General features: G+C 48.1%; 1 protein-coding gene across 5 annotated transcripts in view; it reads right to left on the bottom strand.

Annotated features, from left to right (window-relative positions):
- The window catches only part of FAM135B (family with sequence similarity 135 member B), a 281,119-nt gene that overhangs the window by 17,162 nt on the left and 249,089 nt on the right, over positions 1-14,868 (bottom strand). For all 5 annotated transcript variants that reach the window (XM_045453577.1, XM_045453575.1, XM_045453573.1 and 2 more), the window contains 3 exons: positions 12,485-12,640; positions 11,639-11,712; positions 4,519-4,673 (listed from right to left, as the gene is read on the bottom strand). In XM_045453577.1, coding sequence (XP_045309533.1) covers positions 4,519-4,673; positions 11,639-11,712; positions 12,485-12,640 — 385 coding nt within the window. The remainder of the gene's footprint in view (positions 1-4,518; positions 4,674-11,638; positions 11,713-12,484; positions 12,641-14,868) is intronic.

Genomic DNA, 14,868 nt, shown 5'->3' with positions numbered 1-14,868 from the left:
AACCCCAACAACAACTGTGGACACTGGGGCTTGAATACGCTTTCCTGGTGGCACTACACATTGATTTGCCAGGATGACCAGTCCTGGGGGCACCCGGAGCTTCGCGTTTGGGACCCTTCTAGACCTTGCCCTATGGGTCTCTTCTTTGGCTGGTCTATATTTGGATCCTCTGTGTTAAAACTCTAACCGTAAGCATAGCACTTTCCTGAATTCTGTGAATTGTTCTAGCAAATCGTCAAACCTGAGGGGTTGGTAGGAAGCCCTGAATTGGTAGCCAGCTGGTCAGGAACACGGGTGGCCCAGGAACCCTCCAGCTTGGGTCTGACCCGGGGGCAGCCTTATCAGAGGCTGTGCCCTTGACCTGCGTAACTCAACCGAACAACAGGTAATCAGCGTAAGAATCGCCGTGCACTAATGCAAAACTGTCAGATATCATTATTCATGATTTACCTTTTACTTATCAAAACAGTTTTGACAATTACCACTTTTAAATATTAAAGCTCTTCCCTGTCTTCTGTACAGTATTGACAGTGTAGAAAGACAGCTTTGCATCCAGGAAGGTCCTCTTTCTCATCCTGAGTCCAGCACCCACCAGCCGTGAGGCCTTGGATGACGACAGAATAAATAAGCTTTTTTTCCCACCTGAGCTCACTTGCCTCAACTCTAGGATGGGCAGATTCATAGTGACCAGCAGGCCTCACAGACATAGCTCACAGGAGAGTTACGATAGGAAATGGCACATGTGGGGAAGACAGATCTCTGCCTTCTGTAGGGAAACCCTCCAAGCTTGAGCTTTGTCCCCAGGGCAATTATCCCAGGGCATTCAGACCACAGAGGTTCCCAGGTCACTCTGATCTTCCTGGTAGGATCACAGGGGGTCACAGCATGACCTTCTTTGTCTTATTTTTCTCTAGGGTAAACTATTATCTCTCTCATCCTGTCTCTCAGTCTCTTCTCTTCCCTCCCCCCTGCCCCCCCCACTTCCCCCTCTACCTCCCTCTCTTCCTCCCCCTCGCCCTCCTCCTCCCTATCTCTCTTTCTCTCCCTTCTAATAAAGCATAAATGAAAGAAAATAAGTACCTGCTATGTCTGTCTGAACCACCACTCTCTCGACAAAGCCATCTGATATGTTACTCACTTCCCATATACAGCAAACAAAAAAAGACAAGGTTTAGGCTTTAATTTTACTTAAAACATTTAAATCCTTCCTACGGTTTTCATAGAAGTTAAAGGAATATAACAACTATAGGAGGTTATGAAGTGAATCACAGAGACACAACATATCAACAGCTCACACCTTGGAGCGAAATTTATGACTGGGTCAAAGAGTAGACCAAAGACTGGGAAAGAATGGGTCTCTTCCTCAGGTCGATATATTCTTTGCATCTGGAGGGGCTGAGCAAATGTCTCTTCCTCTAGGGGTGCTTTTCCAAGGCCAACAACAAGTTAGACATTCTCTGGGCAAACTCCCAGCATCCCCTCTACACACATGTGCTGTAACACCACCACCACGACTACCATGTATAATGGGATCCACCTGTGCACTTCCTGTCCCCACTGCAGAGAAGGGCTTGTGTTGTATGAATATCTGTTCGCCCACAGCTAACCCCATGGCCGCCACATAGTCCCTGAGCTGTGTTCATAAAATGACTTGAGAACAGAACAGAAATGTAGCAGAAAAAAGGCGATTACTCTCGTGAGCTGTTTACATCGGTTTGAAAAAACCACAATGTCAGTGTGACTGAATCCATGAATAATAATTGGCAGAGCCTCTGCACAAAGTCCTGTACGAGGCCCTGGGTTAGGGAGACGGGAGGTAGGGACCAGTAATAATAATGAACTAGTCTCTCTGTCTCCAAGGGATCTTCAAAACATTGGGAAGCATACACAGCACAGTACGGTTGGCTCTACCTGAACCACGCGGGCTGTGACCTTGGAGAATATGAATTGGGTTCTTCTGAGAAGGAGATAATGAGTCGTGCTGGGTGCAGAGAAGAGCAAAGGGCAAAGACCCAGAAGCCTGGGGTGCACAGTCTGGTCAGACATCAGTTAGATCCCGTGTGAATGGAATAAGACTGAACAGGGACGTGGGGCGAGCAGGAGGTTGGACAGGTAGAGAGAACCCACGATATGGATGAACTCGAATGCCCTGTATGAATGAGGAGTCTGGTCTTTAGATTAGAGGAAGACAGGAGGATTGATGGGTTCTTTGAACAAAAATGAAAGATGCCTCTGATTGATCACAGACAGTGTAAGCCAGGACACAGAAAGCCCAGTGAGGAGGTGGGCTGTCAAAATTAGCAACACTGGTTTCATGCCACAACTGTGCGACAAAAAAGTAGCAGAACATCTAATCCAAAGAGGATGGGTGTAGTCAGATCCTAGCTCATGGTATTAGTTGACATGCATTCCTAACTGCCTTTGTGCCGATCACTCTTAGATCACTCTTACGTGTTCTGTGGCTGGATCTCTCCCCTGCTCACAGTAGGCCTGCGGAATATAAATTACAATTCTTTTTGCCCAGTTTCACATGGTTACCAACAGTTGGAGAAAAGATTCAAATTCAGGCAGTGGGGCCAACCTTTAAGGCCCTTAGGCAAATGGCTCAATTGCCTTGGGACCTAGGAGTGCCGGGTACCTGGGAAAAAGGATCCAGACAATACAGACAGACTTTGCCGAGTGCCTGGTACCCAGTAGGTATCTACCATGGGATTACAGGAAACCATGAATAAATTTTACTATTTTCATATGGAAATGGGACTCTTTTTTGTCCCTTTCTTCACTAGCTAAAACAATGAAATGCAAATGTGATGGCCTCATTGCAAATTACATTAAGGTCACCAACCCCTGGAGGAAAAAGGAAATAGTTCTTTATTTGCTAATGGTTTTGCTCTGGGGTTAAATCATCAGAGCACATTGTGAAGGAACAAAGAAGGTCAGGAAAAGTTTTGAGTGGGGAAATGGGGGTGGGGGCGGGAGGGGAAGGAGCAGGTGAGAGGTCTGTAGAGAGAAATCTTGAGGAGACAGCCAACCCTCTGAGAGCAATTGTGTTGGGGTCCCTCTGGAAAGACGGGATCCTTAGTGCTGGTGGCCCAGACTCCACCAAGTCCCATGTCCCAAGCACATTACAGAAGCTGCTGGTTCTAAAATACATGTAGAGCTTAGAGGAAACTGCATGGGCAGATGACCCTGGAAAGACGACCCCCAGCCACATCTAAGTCTAGGGCACTGACATGGGGGAGAGTGGGTGAGGGCCAGCAGGGAAACTCCAGAAAGCCTGAGGTTGACTTGCAGCCCGAGGTTGATTTCTGTGCAAGACAATTGCACGGAGATGTTGCAGGACTGAGATTTACATCCGCTGGGGTGTCTGTTTTAACATGTACAGGAAAACAGACTGGAAGATCAGCTGCAATGAGGCCTAATGATACCATCAGGGGGTCTGATCATGGGTGCTTATTTTAAATTTCTTCTCTAACTGTTCAACTTGCCTGTAGCTACATGACAAAACTATAACGAAAATGATCATATACACATACACACACACCTACACACGCAGCGTCAAGGCAGAGTTGGAATAAGCTTTCTCTGACCACCGGGTAGCTGGCCATCTCCAAAGCCCCTACCTTCTGGCTGTCCTACACGATGTGGACACTAGATGTCAGTTGGCTTTTATAAGCTGCATGATCTTTAATACATATTTATACCCCCCAGCCTCAGTTTCTCTCGGTGAAATAGGGCTTAGGAGGTTGGGCTGTCTGTTTTTTAATAGGATTAAAAAGATAAAACAGGTAAAACCTCCAGCGGGGTATTTTCTGGCTCTTTCAGGGACTAGGGGTTTACTTCAGCTCTGTCACCTGTGATAGCTTTGGGGTTTCCAAGGGCAGGGCTGTGCGAGGGGATAGAGGACTAACATCTCCCGAATGCCCGGTGTGCATCAGGCACCCCCCCCCCCCGCCCAGCTATCAATTCATTAACAAACTGTGCAACACCAGCAAGACAGACTGTGATTCGGACACAAACACACAAATACACAGGAACCCGCTGTCTCTTCTCCCTGAGCTGAGTAGCTCATCTACCAACCTAATCGCTGATGCAGCCTGCTTTCTCGAATACCTTGTCTGGTTCATGGCACGAAGCAAGCACTCCATAGGAGTCTGAATCGAATGCCATTAGAATTCAAAGAGAAATGATTTTATATCTGAGTTTCACATTTGGGATAAGAAAGGATGCCCATCCTATGCTCACGGTATTCTGGTGAGGGGAGAATCTGGTTCCCATTCTATAGGTGGAAACACTGAGGCACTTGGTATGATTTTACCCCAGGAGGAGTCGGGAAGGGGATCTTTACTGCAGCTGTCCTTCTGTTACATCGATCTGTCAATTGCACTGACATAAGGTCATCTCCCACTGGTGGAGCCTGAACTGACAAATGACTTCCTTGATTTGGTTCCACTGTTATGGGAAAACAAATAGGGCAAACGACTGGGACCTGCTGTTCTCTCCAAAACAAAGACCAACCTGTTGCAGGGCAGTCCACGTATCTGTCCTCAAAGATAACCGGTAGGGTGTTCCAGTCACCATCGATGTCCAGACACTCCGCGGGCAGTGGGGGCATGGTGGTGAGATACTCTGAATTCCGGATGTCCAGAGACAGCTGGCTGTGGGTCTGTATCCTGGGGACACACGTACTGGGTTAGCACCCAAGAAAGCCTTTTTTTTTTTTTAAGTTTGTTTGTTTATTTATTTAGAGTAGGAGTGGGGGGAGGAGCAGAGAGAAAGGGAGAGAGAGAATCCCAAGCAGGCTCCACACCATCAGCAAAGAACCTGACGTGGGACTCGAACTCACAAACCGGGAGATCATGACCTGAGCCGAAACCAAGAGTCAACCAACTGAGCCACCCAGGCACCTCTCCAAGGAAGTTTTAAATGTGTTAAGAATCGTTGCTCCAGCCCCTTATCCCAAGAAAACATTCAGAAAATGTTCAGCAGGCTCTGACAATCCACCATCTGTCTGTCCTCTCTTCCCAGCCACCTACCCAGCCCCCAATGCCATGGTCTGCTTTGTATCCTAACTGGCCTGGGCACTGAGGTTAGAGATCAGCGATTGTATGACCAGGGCACTTTATCACACCCCATTTCAGTGGGAAGCAACAAATACCATTCTAGCGGAGCAGGAACTGAGTTTCTAAATGGCAAGAATCTTAAATTAGTACTTTGGAGGAAACACTTCAAGTTACGTATCCTTTACTCCTGCATTTCTAACCTCCTATAGGTTAAGAATTAAGAACCATCGAAAATTGCCATTTTTTTTTTTTATTGCTTACTGTGTGGACACCAGCATCCTTGATTAGCACGTAAGTTCCCCTAGTTCAAGAGCCCTGGTTTTTTGTTCTTCTAAGTAGGATTAAAAAAAATGCCCCATGTTCTTCCTCCATGAACTGAATACCCTTCCACCAGCAGGAATTTCATTTCAGACTTGGAAACCACCAGTATTCTTCATTCAAAGGATTGGATGGTGGGAAACGTTTATTCCCTTCTCCTCAAGTCCCTGCAGAAGGGAGAGAGTTTATTTCCTCCCACGAAGGAAAAGTAGGAGCATTCTGTCATTTTCTCCATTCTGCCTCAATCACACTTGCACAAGGGGAGAAGAGGGCCTTACTGGGTTGGCCAGTTTGGGAGAAGAACTAAGCACATGTAGCTACTTTCTGTCTGACTGTCACTCTTTTTGGAGCAGCCTGACCTCTGGAGGCCCCCACGTCACTTGTCAGCTGTGGAGGCAGGTCACCTGTTCCTGCAGGACAGCTCCACACGCGCCCAGGGAAAATTCTCCCAGTCAGTACTCATGGTGACAAATATGATAAACATATGCATATGGATATGTTACATATGAATTTTGAATATACCTTTGAAATATGAATATTTTATTTCCTTCTCATTTCTCCATTGGATTTTAACCTATGGTCAAAAAGGATACAGGGCGCCTGGATGGCTTGGTCAGTTAAGCATCCGATTCTTGATCTCGGCTCAGGTCATGATCTTACAGTTCGTGACATTGAGCTCTGTATCCTGCTCTGCACTGACAGCAGGGAGCCACTTGGGATCCTGTCTCTCTCTCTCTCTCTTTCTCTGCCCTTCCACTGCTTGTGCGTACTCTCTCCCTCTCTCTCTCTCTCAAAATAAACTTTTTTTAAAAAAAGATAAGCAATGTATTATCTTCCTCAAAGCCATGAAGGCTGTAGCAACTTCCTTTTTTTGTTTTTAATTTTTAAAAATGTTTTATTTATTTTGGGGACAGAGACAGAGCACGAACAGGGAAGGGGTAGAGAGCGAGTGAGACACAGAATCTGAAGCAGGCTCCAGGCTCCGAGCTGTTAGCACAGAGCCTGATGCGGGGCTCGAACTCACGAACTGTGAGATCATGACCTGAGCTGAAGTCGGACGCTTAACCGACTGAGCCCCCCAGGCGCCCCTGAAGGCTGTAGCAACTTCCTAATATTGTGCACCTTCCTTTGAATATTTAAATGGTATTTTGTTCAAATATGCACTTCTTAGCCATCATCGGAACGTGGGATTTGCGTCCCGTTTTTAGTTTTTTGCAAAGGTATACGGACTGGACACCCATGTGCATAGGACTGTGTCCACAAGCTAGGGTGTATACCTCCAGGATGGAAACTTGATTCTGGACCTAAAGAGCTAATAGCCATGAATAGATCAGGTGATTAATCAAGTAACTAACACAGCAGGAGAGCTGTAGGAGAGTCAGGTCTAGGTTGTTTATGCAGGGAATTACCTCCTGCTAGAAGGTGGTGTATTATGTGCACAGACTTTGTGCCTGTGACCGAGCACCTAAAACAGTGCTTAGCATGTGTTTAAATAAATGACTAAGAATTCCAGGGCACACATGCAGTGAGCTATCACCTTGCACTGGGGATGGCTTTTGTTAAAACAAACCAAAAAACCAGTGTTGGTGAGGATGTGGAGAAGTTGGACCCCTTGTATATTGTTGATGCAGATGTAGAATGTCGCAGCTGCTTTCGAAAAAAGTATGGAAGTGCCTTGAAAAATTAAAAATAGAACTACATATGATCGGGCAATCCTACTTCTGGGTACTTAACCAGAAGAACCGAAACCAGGGTGTTTAAGAGATATGTGCACCCCCATGTGCATGGCACTATTCACAACAGCCCAGCTCTGGAGACAAGCTAAGTGTCCATGAACAGGAAAGGGTTAAAGAAAACGCAGAACGATGCAATATTATTCAGCCTTAAAAAAGAAGGGAATCCTGTCATACGTGACACCACGGACGAGCCTCGAGGACACGATGCTAAGTGAAATCAGTCAGCCTCAGAAGGACAAATGATGTGTGATTCCACTTATGGGAGGAGTCGAAAATAGTCAAATTCACAGAGTCAGAAAATAAAGTGGTGGCCGCCAGGGGCTGGGGTGAGGAAATGGGGAGATGCTAAGTAAAGGGCATAGAGTTTCAAGGAAATAAGACGAGAAAGTTCTGGAGATCTGTTATACACAGCATCCAGGGCCCTGTTCATCACCTACTTATTTCCATTTCAGATTTACTCAGACTCCAGCGGGACAACTGGCAACATACGGATATTTCTAGTTTAGAGCTTGAGAAATCCACAGTTTGGTTTTTCCGTGTATTTCTTGGGAGAATGGATCACCACCATACAGCACAGCCATGACGAGGAGGCTAGGAGTGTGGAATCTGGACTCCAGCAGTCCGTGTGTATATCACATGCTTGCTGTGTGGTCTAAGATAAGTTACTTAGCCTCTCTGAGCCCTGGTTTCCCCAGTTTCTTCTTAAAACATTTTTTTAAATGTTTATTTTTGAGAGAGAGAGAGAGAGAGTGAGCAGGGGTGGGGCAGAGAGAGAAGGAGACACAGAATCTGAAGCAGGCTCCAGGCTCCGAGCTGTCAGCACCGAGCCCGACGCGGGGCTTAAACCCACAACCCCTAAGATCATGACCTGAGCTAAAGTCAGACGCTTAACCGACTGAGCCCCCAGGTGTCCTTCCCCAGTTTCTTCTTTGTTGAAGTGAGGATAAAAACAGTTCGTAGCTCGTAGTGTTACTGTGAACATTAGGTGAGCCAATGAACATACAGCACTCAGCACGGCTTCTTACCAGAGTTCTCTCAACAGAAAAAGCATCAGCAAGGCAGGTAAAGTGCCTCTTGTGTTCAACACTATATACGCAGCATCTTGTAAAATGAATGCTTTTTAAAGATGAGTGTTACAATTATTACTACAGAAAAACATGAAAGACAGAGTGATAGGGGCCCCTGGGTGGCGCAGTCGGTTAAGCATCCGACTTCAGCCAGGTCACGATCTCGCGGTCCGTGAGTTTGAGCCCCGCGTCGGGCTCTGGGCTGATGGCTCAGAGCCTGGAGCCTGTTTCCGATTCTGTGTCTCCCTCTTTCTCTGCCCCTCCCCCGTTCATGCTCTGTCTCTCTCTGTCCCAAAAATAAATAAACGTTGAAAAAAAAAATTAAAAAAAAAAAAAAAAAAGACAGAGTGATAAATCCATGGTCATTGTTCCAGGGGCTAGACCACCAGTATCGGTGTTCCTGCATTCACTCCCATTCAGACCGACATTCACATTTCATTCATAACATTTCCACTAGCAACTTTCCCTGAACGCTTTACTGTATAAAAAGCACAGTCTAGACACGGGTGAGACAGAAGAGAGAGACAATAAAACAGACCCTTGCTACCAGCCAGTTCTAAACCGTTTTAAACACGGCAACGCTGCGTTTTAAAATGTTGCAACCCATGGGGCGCCTGGGGGCTCAGTTGATTGAGTGTCATCGGACTCTTGGTTTTGGCTCAGGTCATGATCTCATAGTTTGTGAGTTCGAGCCCCACATCGGGCTCTGCGCCGACCTGCTTGGGATTCTCTCTCTCCCTCTCTCTCTCTCTCTCTCTGCCCCCTCTGTCCCTCCCTTGCTCTCTCTCTCTCATAATAAATAAATAAAGTTTAAAAAAATAAAACACAGCAACCCACGGCAAGAAACACTCTTCATTTTACGCGGCAAACGAGTGCAATCCCACACTCCCAGACACACAAGGAAACGAGTTTCAGAAACACATCTCACTCGTACTTCCTGCCCCATCTTGTTCTGGCCCATCCCATCCTACTTCATTTAAAAAGTGCTGTTCCAAATCCACCACGTGGATGTCACATCTTCCTAAATGGCTGTGACCCGCTGTTTGAGAGACACAATCTAGTCTGAGCTTGAACGAGATGGGTCTGGACACATGGGTTCCATCTCGTCCGGCCACTTGTCCATCCTGATTTGGAGGGACGCTTCTGACTCCTAGGCACACCTTCCCTTTGCGGCTCGGAGCCCCAGGTGGCTGGACCCCGCCCGTGCGAACCTGCTAACCCTGCTCACCCACTCACTGCCTCGATGTGAGCGGAAATTCTGTGCCTTTCCTCCCGGAAGGTTCTTGGTTCCCGACATAAAATGCCCCTTTCTGTTCAGTGCGTCTTACTCTTAATGACCTAATAAAAAGTTTACTTCCTCCTGGGGGCGCCTGCGTGGCTCAGTCCATTAAGCATCCAACTTCGGCCTAGGTCATGATCTCAAGGTGCCTGAGTTTGAGCCTGACTTCGGGCTCTGTGCTGACAGCTCAGAGCTTGGAGCCTGCTTTGGATTCTGTGTCTCCCTCTCTCTCTGCTCCAACCCCATTCACACGTGCTCTCTCTCTCTCTCTCTCTCTCTCTCTCAACATAAATAAATAAACACTAAAAAAAGGAGGGTACTTGTGATGAGTCCTGGGTGTTGTACATAAGTGACAGACCACTACGTTCTATACCCGAAACCAATATTACGCTGTTTGTTAATCAGAATCTAAACAAAAATTTGAAACAAACAAGCAAAAAACACATAGTGGCAGCTTGAAAGTGACCACCGTGCCAGCGTTCACACAGTGGAAATCAGCAAACACTAGAGACCCGAGTTTTGGGTTTTTTTCTCTGAGAGCTAGTCCTTCACCGTGTATGAGGACGCTGGCCGCATCCTTTCTCCTCATGTTCTGTGTCCTCACCTTGACTTGTTTCTCTTTACTTGTCGCTACCTGAAATGACACAACTTACGTCTTGCCTGTTTCTGCCCTAGAATGAGGGACCCCAAGGACAGAGTCTTTACTTTGTTCCCTGTGGTGTCCCCAGTGCCCGCGGGCACAAGAGACGATTGTGTAACGTATTAGTCATCATCTAACATTCTGTGAGTCGAGTCTGTGGCTTGAACAGTGTGTTCCATGGGCGTGGATGTTCTACAACCATTATCCTGCCTGTTTCAAGGAAACAAAGACTAGGGGACAGTAAGAGAAAAAAAAAAATCAAAAAAATGACTTTGTCAAGGACCTGCTGTAGGTCAAGAGAGGAACAGGATTTTGAACCCAGGTCGGCCGAATGTTACAGCCTCTGTACTTGGCACAGCAATTGGCATTTCCACAAAATGGCCCTTGTGTCTGTTCCTTCCACGTGGACTTACACCCCCTGGGACCACAGCACGGCCCAACCACCTAGGGTTCGCCTGTTGCGGTGGGAGTCGGGAAGCAGATTCCTACAACAGTCCTGACTCGCAGCCTTTTTGCTCAGCGGCCCTCCATGTTATGTTTACATTTGTCAGGTTAACGCCTTCTGATTTTAGTTTGAGAACAGCCCTTCAGCCCGTCCTGGCCAAGAGCTGGATGGGATGAAGAAATGCATGAGCGAACGAGAGGTCGTACGTGTTTCTAGACAAGCTATTTTAACCCCAGGCATGTCTCCCTTGGCGCCCCCTCGCTTTCAGGCTCCGCGAGGTAAACTGTAAATGCCGGTCTACTTTCCACCAGGATGACGTGTGGAAAGAAGCGAGAGAGTGTTGTCAACATGGGGGACGAAAAGGTCTTCAGATCTGTCTCGCGTGGGAGGCGAACCTACAATGTTTCTCCTGCTGGATCTACTGTGCCGTTTCAAACATCATTCCATCCACATTTATTCCTTGAGGTGGATGTATCTTTCAGAAACAAAAAGAACCCCCTGTGTGGCAAAGGCCAACCCATCTTGGGGGAACCCATCTGTCCCTCCCCACCAGGGAGATCTAGGAGAGAATGACCTCATTTCTTGTTAACCCTCTGATTTTTCTTGTATGGTTTTCATTTTTTCTTTAATTTGGGAGGAAGGCAGACTTAGAAATTCATCAGCCCTCCTAATGAGGCAGTTTGGTCTTCATTCTTATGCTAAGTGCGTTTAGAAGCTCCTGCGAAGTCTCCAGCGAGTTCTGTGTTTTTTCTGACATTGCTTGTGGCCACACCACCTACTTCTCATTCATTTCACAAAGACTCAGCACAGATGTCTTCAGGGACCTGGGAAGTCTTGATTCTGTCTATAGAACCATAATAACACTCAACGGAAGAAAACTTTGGCTACTGACCTTCTCTGCCACCTGCTAGATCCCGCCTCTGCAATTTGTCTGACTCTCTTGCCTGCAGACAAAAGGCAGCCTGAATGTGCAAAGGTGGCTAGACTTCTCTCCTTTGCAGGCGGAGAGGAGGGAAGAAGTACCTTTGGATAAGAATGTCTCGGGTGGCTACTTTTACAGTGTGACGCGGGCACGCAATTGGTTACTTACAGATTTTCCTGAAAGGTCAGGACCGCAACTTTTTGGTGCTCCATATAAAAGAAGGCCTCAGAAAACCTTCGGACCTGAGGAATAAGATAATGTAAACAATTTAACTCGTTGGGTGGGCACGACCTTGATTTTTCAGAGGGAACTGGGGCTCACAGAGGTAAGTGGCATGTACTGAGGACAGCTGAGCCCCCCACCCAGGGGGTCTGAAACAAATACTTCCACAGCTACCCTCTCTCACTTGGGGCTCTTAGCCCAAAGCTGGCTTACGGACACAGTTGAATGCATGTTTATGAATCTGTTCCTGCATTGCTTTCTGTCATGTTCTCATTCAGGTTGCATTTCTTCTACTAGAATATAAGACACTCGAAGACTGTGACCATAAGTAAGTGCAGACGAAACAGAATTTGCAAAGCCAGTCTTGGAAGTGTGTCCACCAAGTGCTTTGTGGACCTAGATATTTGGTTCTCTTGCTGTAAATGAGGAGACCAACATCTACTATGCATTAGGACCTTTCCGTATGCACCTGAGCTGGTGGCAAAGAATAAGATCTTACATTTGAAAACACTTTTCTAAGCACTCGCCACACCCCTCAAGGCAGGCTCTGTTATCATCCGGTAGCCAAGGCAGGGTCTCATGAACGGTGGAGGCAACAGTTTCCGAGGCTGAACAAGTTCATAAAGCCTCCCTGCGAGCTGGTGGTGGGGTCAGGACCAGCACTCAGGACCAGCACTGACTATGGAAGTCAACCCCAATTCCTGTCCTGCCCAATGAACTAACTGTCGTCAAGCTTCCTCAAGGGATCCCCCGCGCGCATGATTAGAGATTTTGTACCATTGGACACCTTACCCTCAAGGTGTGATGTTCCTGGGTGAGGTAAGTGGTCACCTGGGAGTGCAGAGTCACCGTGTCTAGGAACTGGGTCCAGAGAGCCATCAGGTGGGAGGTGAGCCAGGCGAGATCCTTACTTATCTGCTCAGCGATCTTCTCTGGATTGTTCAACACCTGGAGAGGCCAAAAAGGGGGTAGTAAAGAACCTCTTCCCCATGGAGCTCCTGCAGTCTTCCTCTTGGAAGACCCCTCTGCTTTTAGTGCGTCGCTCCTTTCTCTGGATTCTGTATCACATTGCATCCTGAGTTCCGTCCTCTGTACTCTCTACGGACTCCAGTTCTTCATGGCCACTATTTGGCAGGTAGAACCCTAGGCACTTCCCCACTCCATCCCTACCATTACCGTCTGGTATTGTACGTCACCGCACAGAAAAAGAAAACGAGAATCAGAGGACTACAGTAGCACAGCCAAGGTCACACAGAGCTGGGAATCAGTGGCTCGGCTGTCTAACCACAGACCCATAGCACCAAGCTGCCTTTACACAGGAGGCATTGAGGATGCTTCCTGAGAAGTGCTTACGTCTTTGTAGCCTCAGAGCACCAACTAGTGTAGGCTGATTCCCAAAAGGGGGGAGGGGGGTGCCCAACAGCCTTCCACTATCCTCCCGCCATTGCTCTAAATACCTTATGGGGGATCACGGATGGCCTTAACTACAACTTGAAGAAGCCAGCCTAGAGCCTTTATGGGAACTTTGTACAGTTTGAGTGTAGAACTGGGAGGCCACCTGCTACAGGGGAAGGGGGCACGTTGGTTCTGGAGAGGGGAGATCAGGTCTCCGAGGAGAGGCAGAAGCCAGGTGTCAAGGCCTGACACTGACTTCTAGGCCTCACCATGGGTTCCACAAGCACTAGATGTGCATCTTCCATGTCCCAGGCACATGTTTGGAACAAATAGGGCCACAAAGACAAACAAGAGAAGGTCTCTGCTTGCAGGGAGCCCCACTGAGCAGAGGAGAGTTAACCATGGGGAGGGTTGGGGATCTCTCTATCATGGGTGATGCATCAGGGACACGTAACCACAGCCACTCCAAGCCCATCTCTGCCATCCTCCTTTGCCCTGGGCCTCAGCTTCTCCATCTGTAAAATGGGTGTGGCAAAGCAAGTGAGAACTCCGTGGATGCCATAACAATAGGAAAAGTAAGTTTGAAGCCTTGCTCACAACAGTGAAGTGCCTTTTGCTTTCCTTGGACTAAAGGCTGATGCCAGAGGAAGGCAGGTGGCTGGAGTGAGGCATCCATCTAAGAGGAAGAAAAGGAGGCAGGGAGGAGTTTTGAATCCAGTAAGCTTAATTCTTTAGGTATCATTATTTTATAATTAAGGGCTGGCTTCTAGATACAGGGTGTCAACCAACTGAAGCCATCTCTGAGCTGCTTCTTCCCACAGGAAAGGTCACTTTTTGAGGAATACACCAGCTGCAAAACTCCCAAGTGGGAGAACAGCCCCACTTTCTTCTGACGGGAAGCTTACTTCCCGCAGCGGCTCTGTTAGGAGGCAAGGGCCAAACGGGCACTGTCCACTCTTGGTTCAGCCCCACCGTCGGTGGCCAACACTGTTCAGAAGCGGAAAAGTGAACACTGGGCTGGGGAGAGCGGGGGACATGGTCAGCCCCTGGGAACCCTCTAGGCTGGAATGTGAGGTCTTTGGGTGGAACCAGGAGTGGCCCCTCTTCCCCACTTCCCCTCGCTAATGAGCACCAAACACGTGCATCAGCGCTCGGCACTGTTTCACCCCTCACACCACGGCCTGCCTTACCTCTGGCTCCCTTCCCTTCTGGCCCAGGGCACGCCCTGCCCCGGCCACACTGTCCCGCTTCCCGTGGCCTGAACACACCCGGCTACACCCACGTGCCAGGCTCTGACCAGACAGCACATCCACCCCGAGGACCTCCTTTCATCAGCCAGCTCCCTTCTCACTCCCTTCGTCACTTTGGACTTGTCTGTTCCCCACCAGAGAACTGTTCAAGGAGCCAATGCGCTCCCCCTTGTTCCCGATGATTCTTTAGAAACATCTACCTGCTCAAGGGTAAGTCAAACCTCACTCTCCTGAAGCCTACTTGACCTTGCACAGACCACGCTCACGGCACCCGTGGCCACGCCGTGAGACTCAGCCTTCTCTGTATTCCCAATAACTACGCGCTGGTGGACGAGCAGTGGGGATCTAGTCACTCTTTACTGAACAATCTGGTGACTCCGCATAAGTAAGAGGCACCCCAGGCCTCGGTAACCAGACCTCCCAGCCATGGCTCTCCCACCCCCGCTGCAGTAGAAGCAGGAAACACAGCGTGAACCCCGAGCTCGGCTGCCACAGCGAAAAAGCAAGAAAGCAAAGCTACTCATTGAACGT

Source organism: Leopardus geoffroyi, chromosome C3 (genome assembly GCF_018350155.1).
Source record: "Leopardus geoffroyi isolate Oge1 chromosome C3, O.geoffroyi_Oge1_pat1.0, whole genome shotgun sequence".
Taxonomy (NCBI): domain Eukaryota; kingdom Metazoa; phylum Chordata; class Mammalia; order Carnivora; family Felidae; genus Leopardus; species Leopardus geoffroyi.
This window is presented reverse-complemented; position numbering and strand designations above follow the sequence as displayed.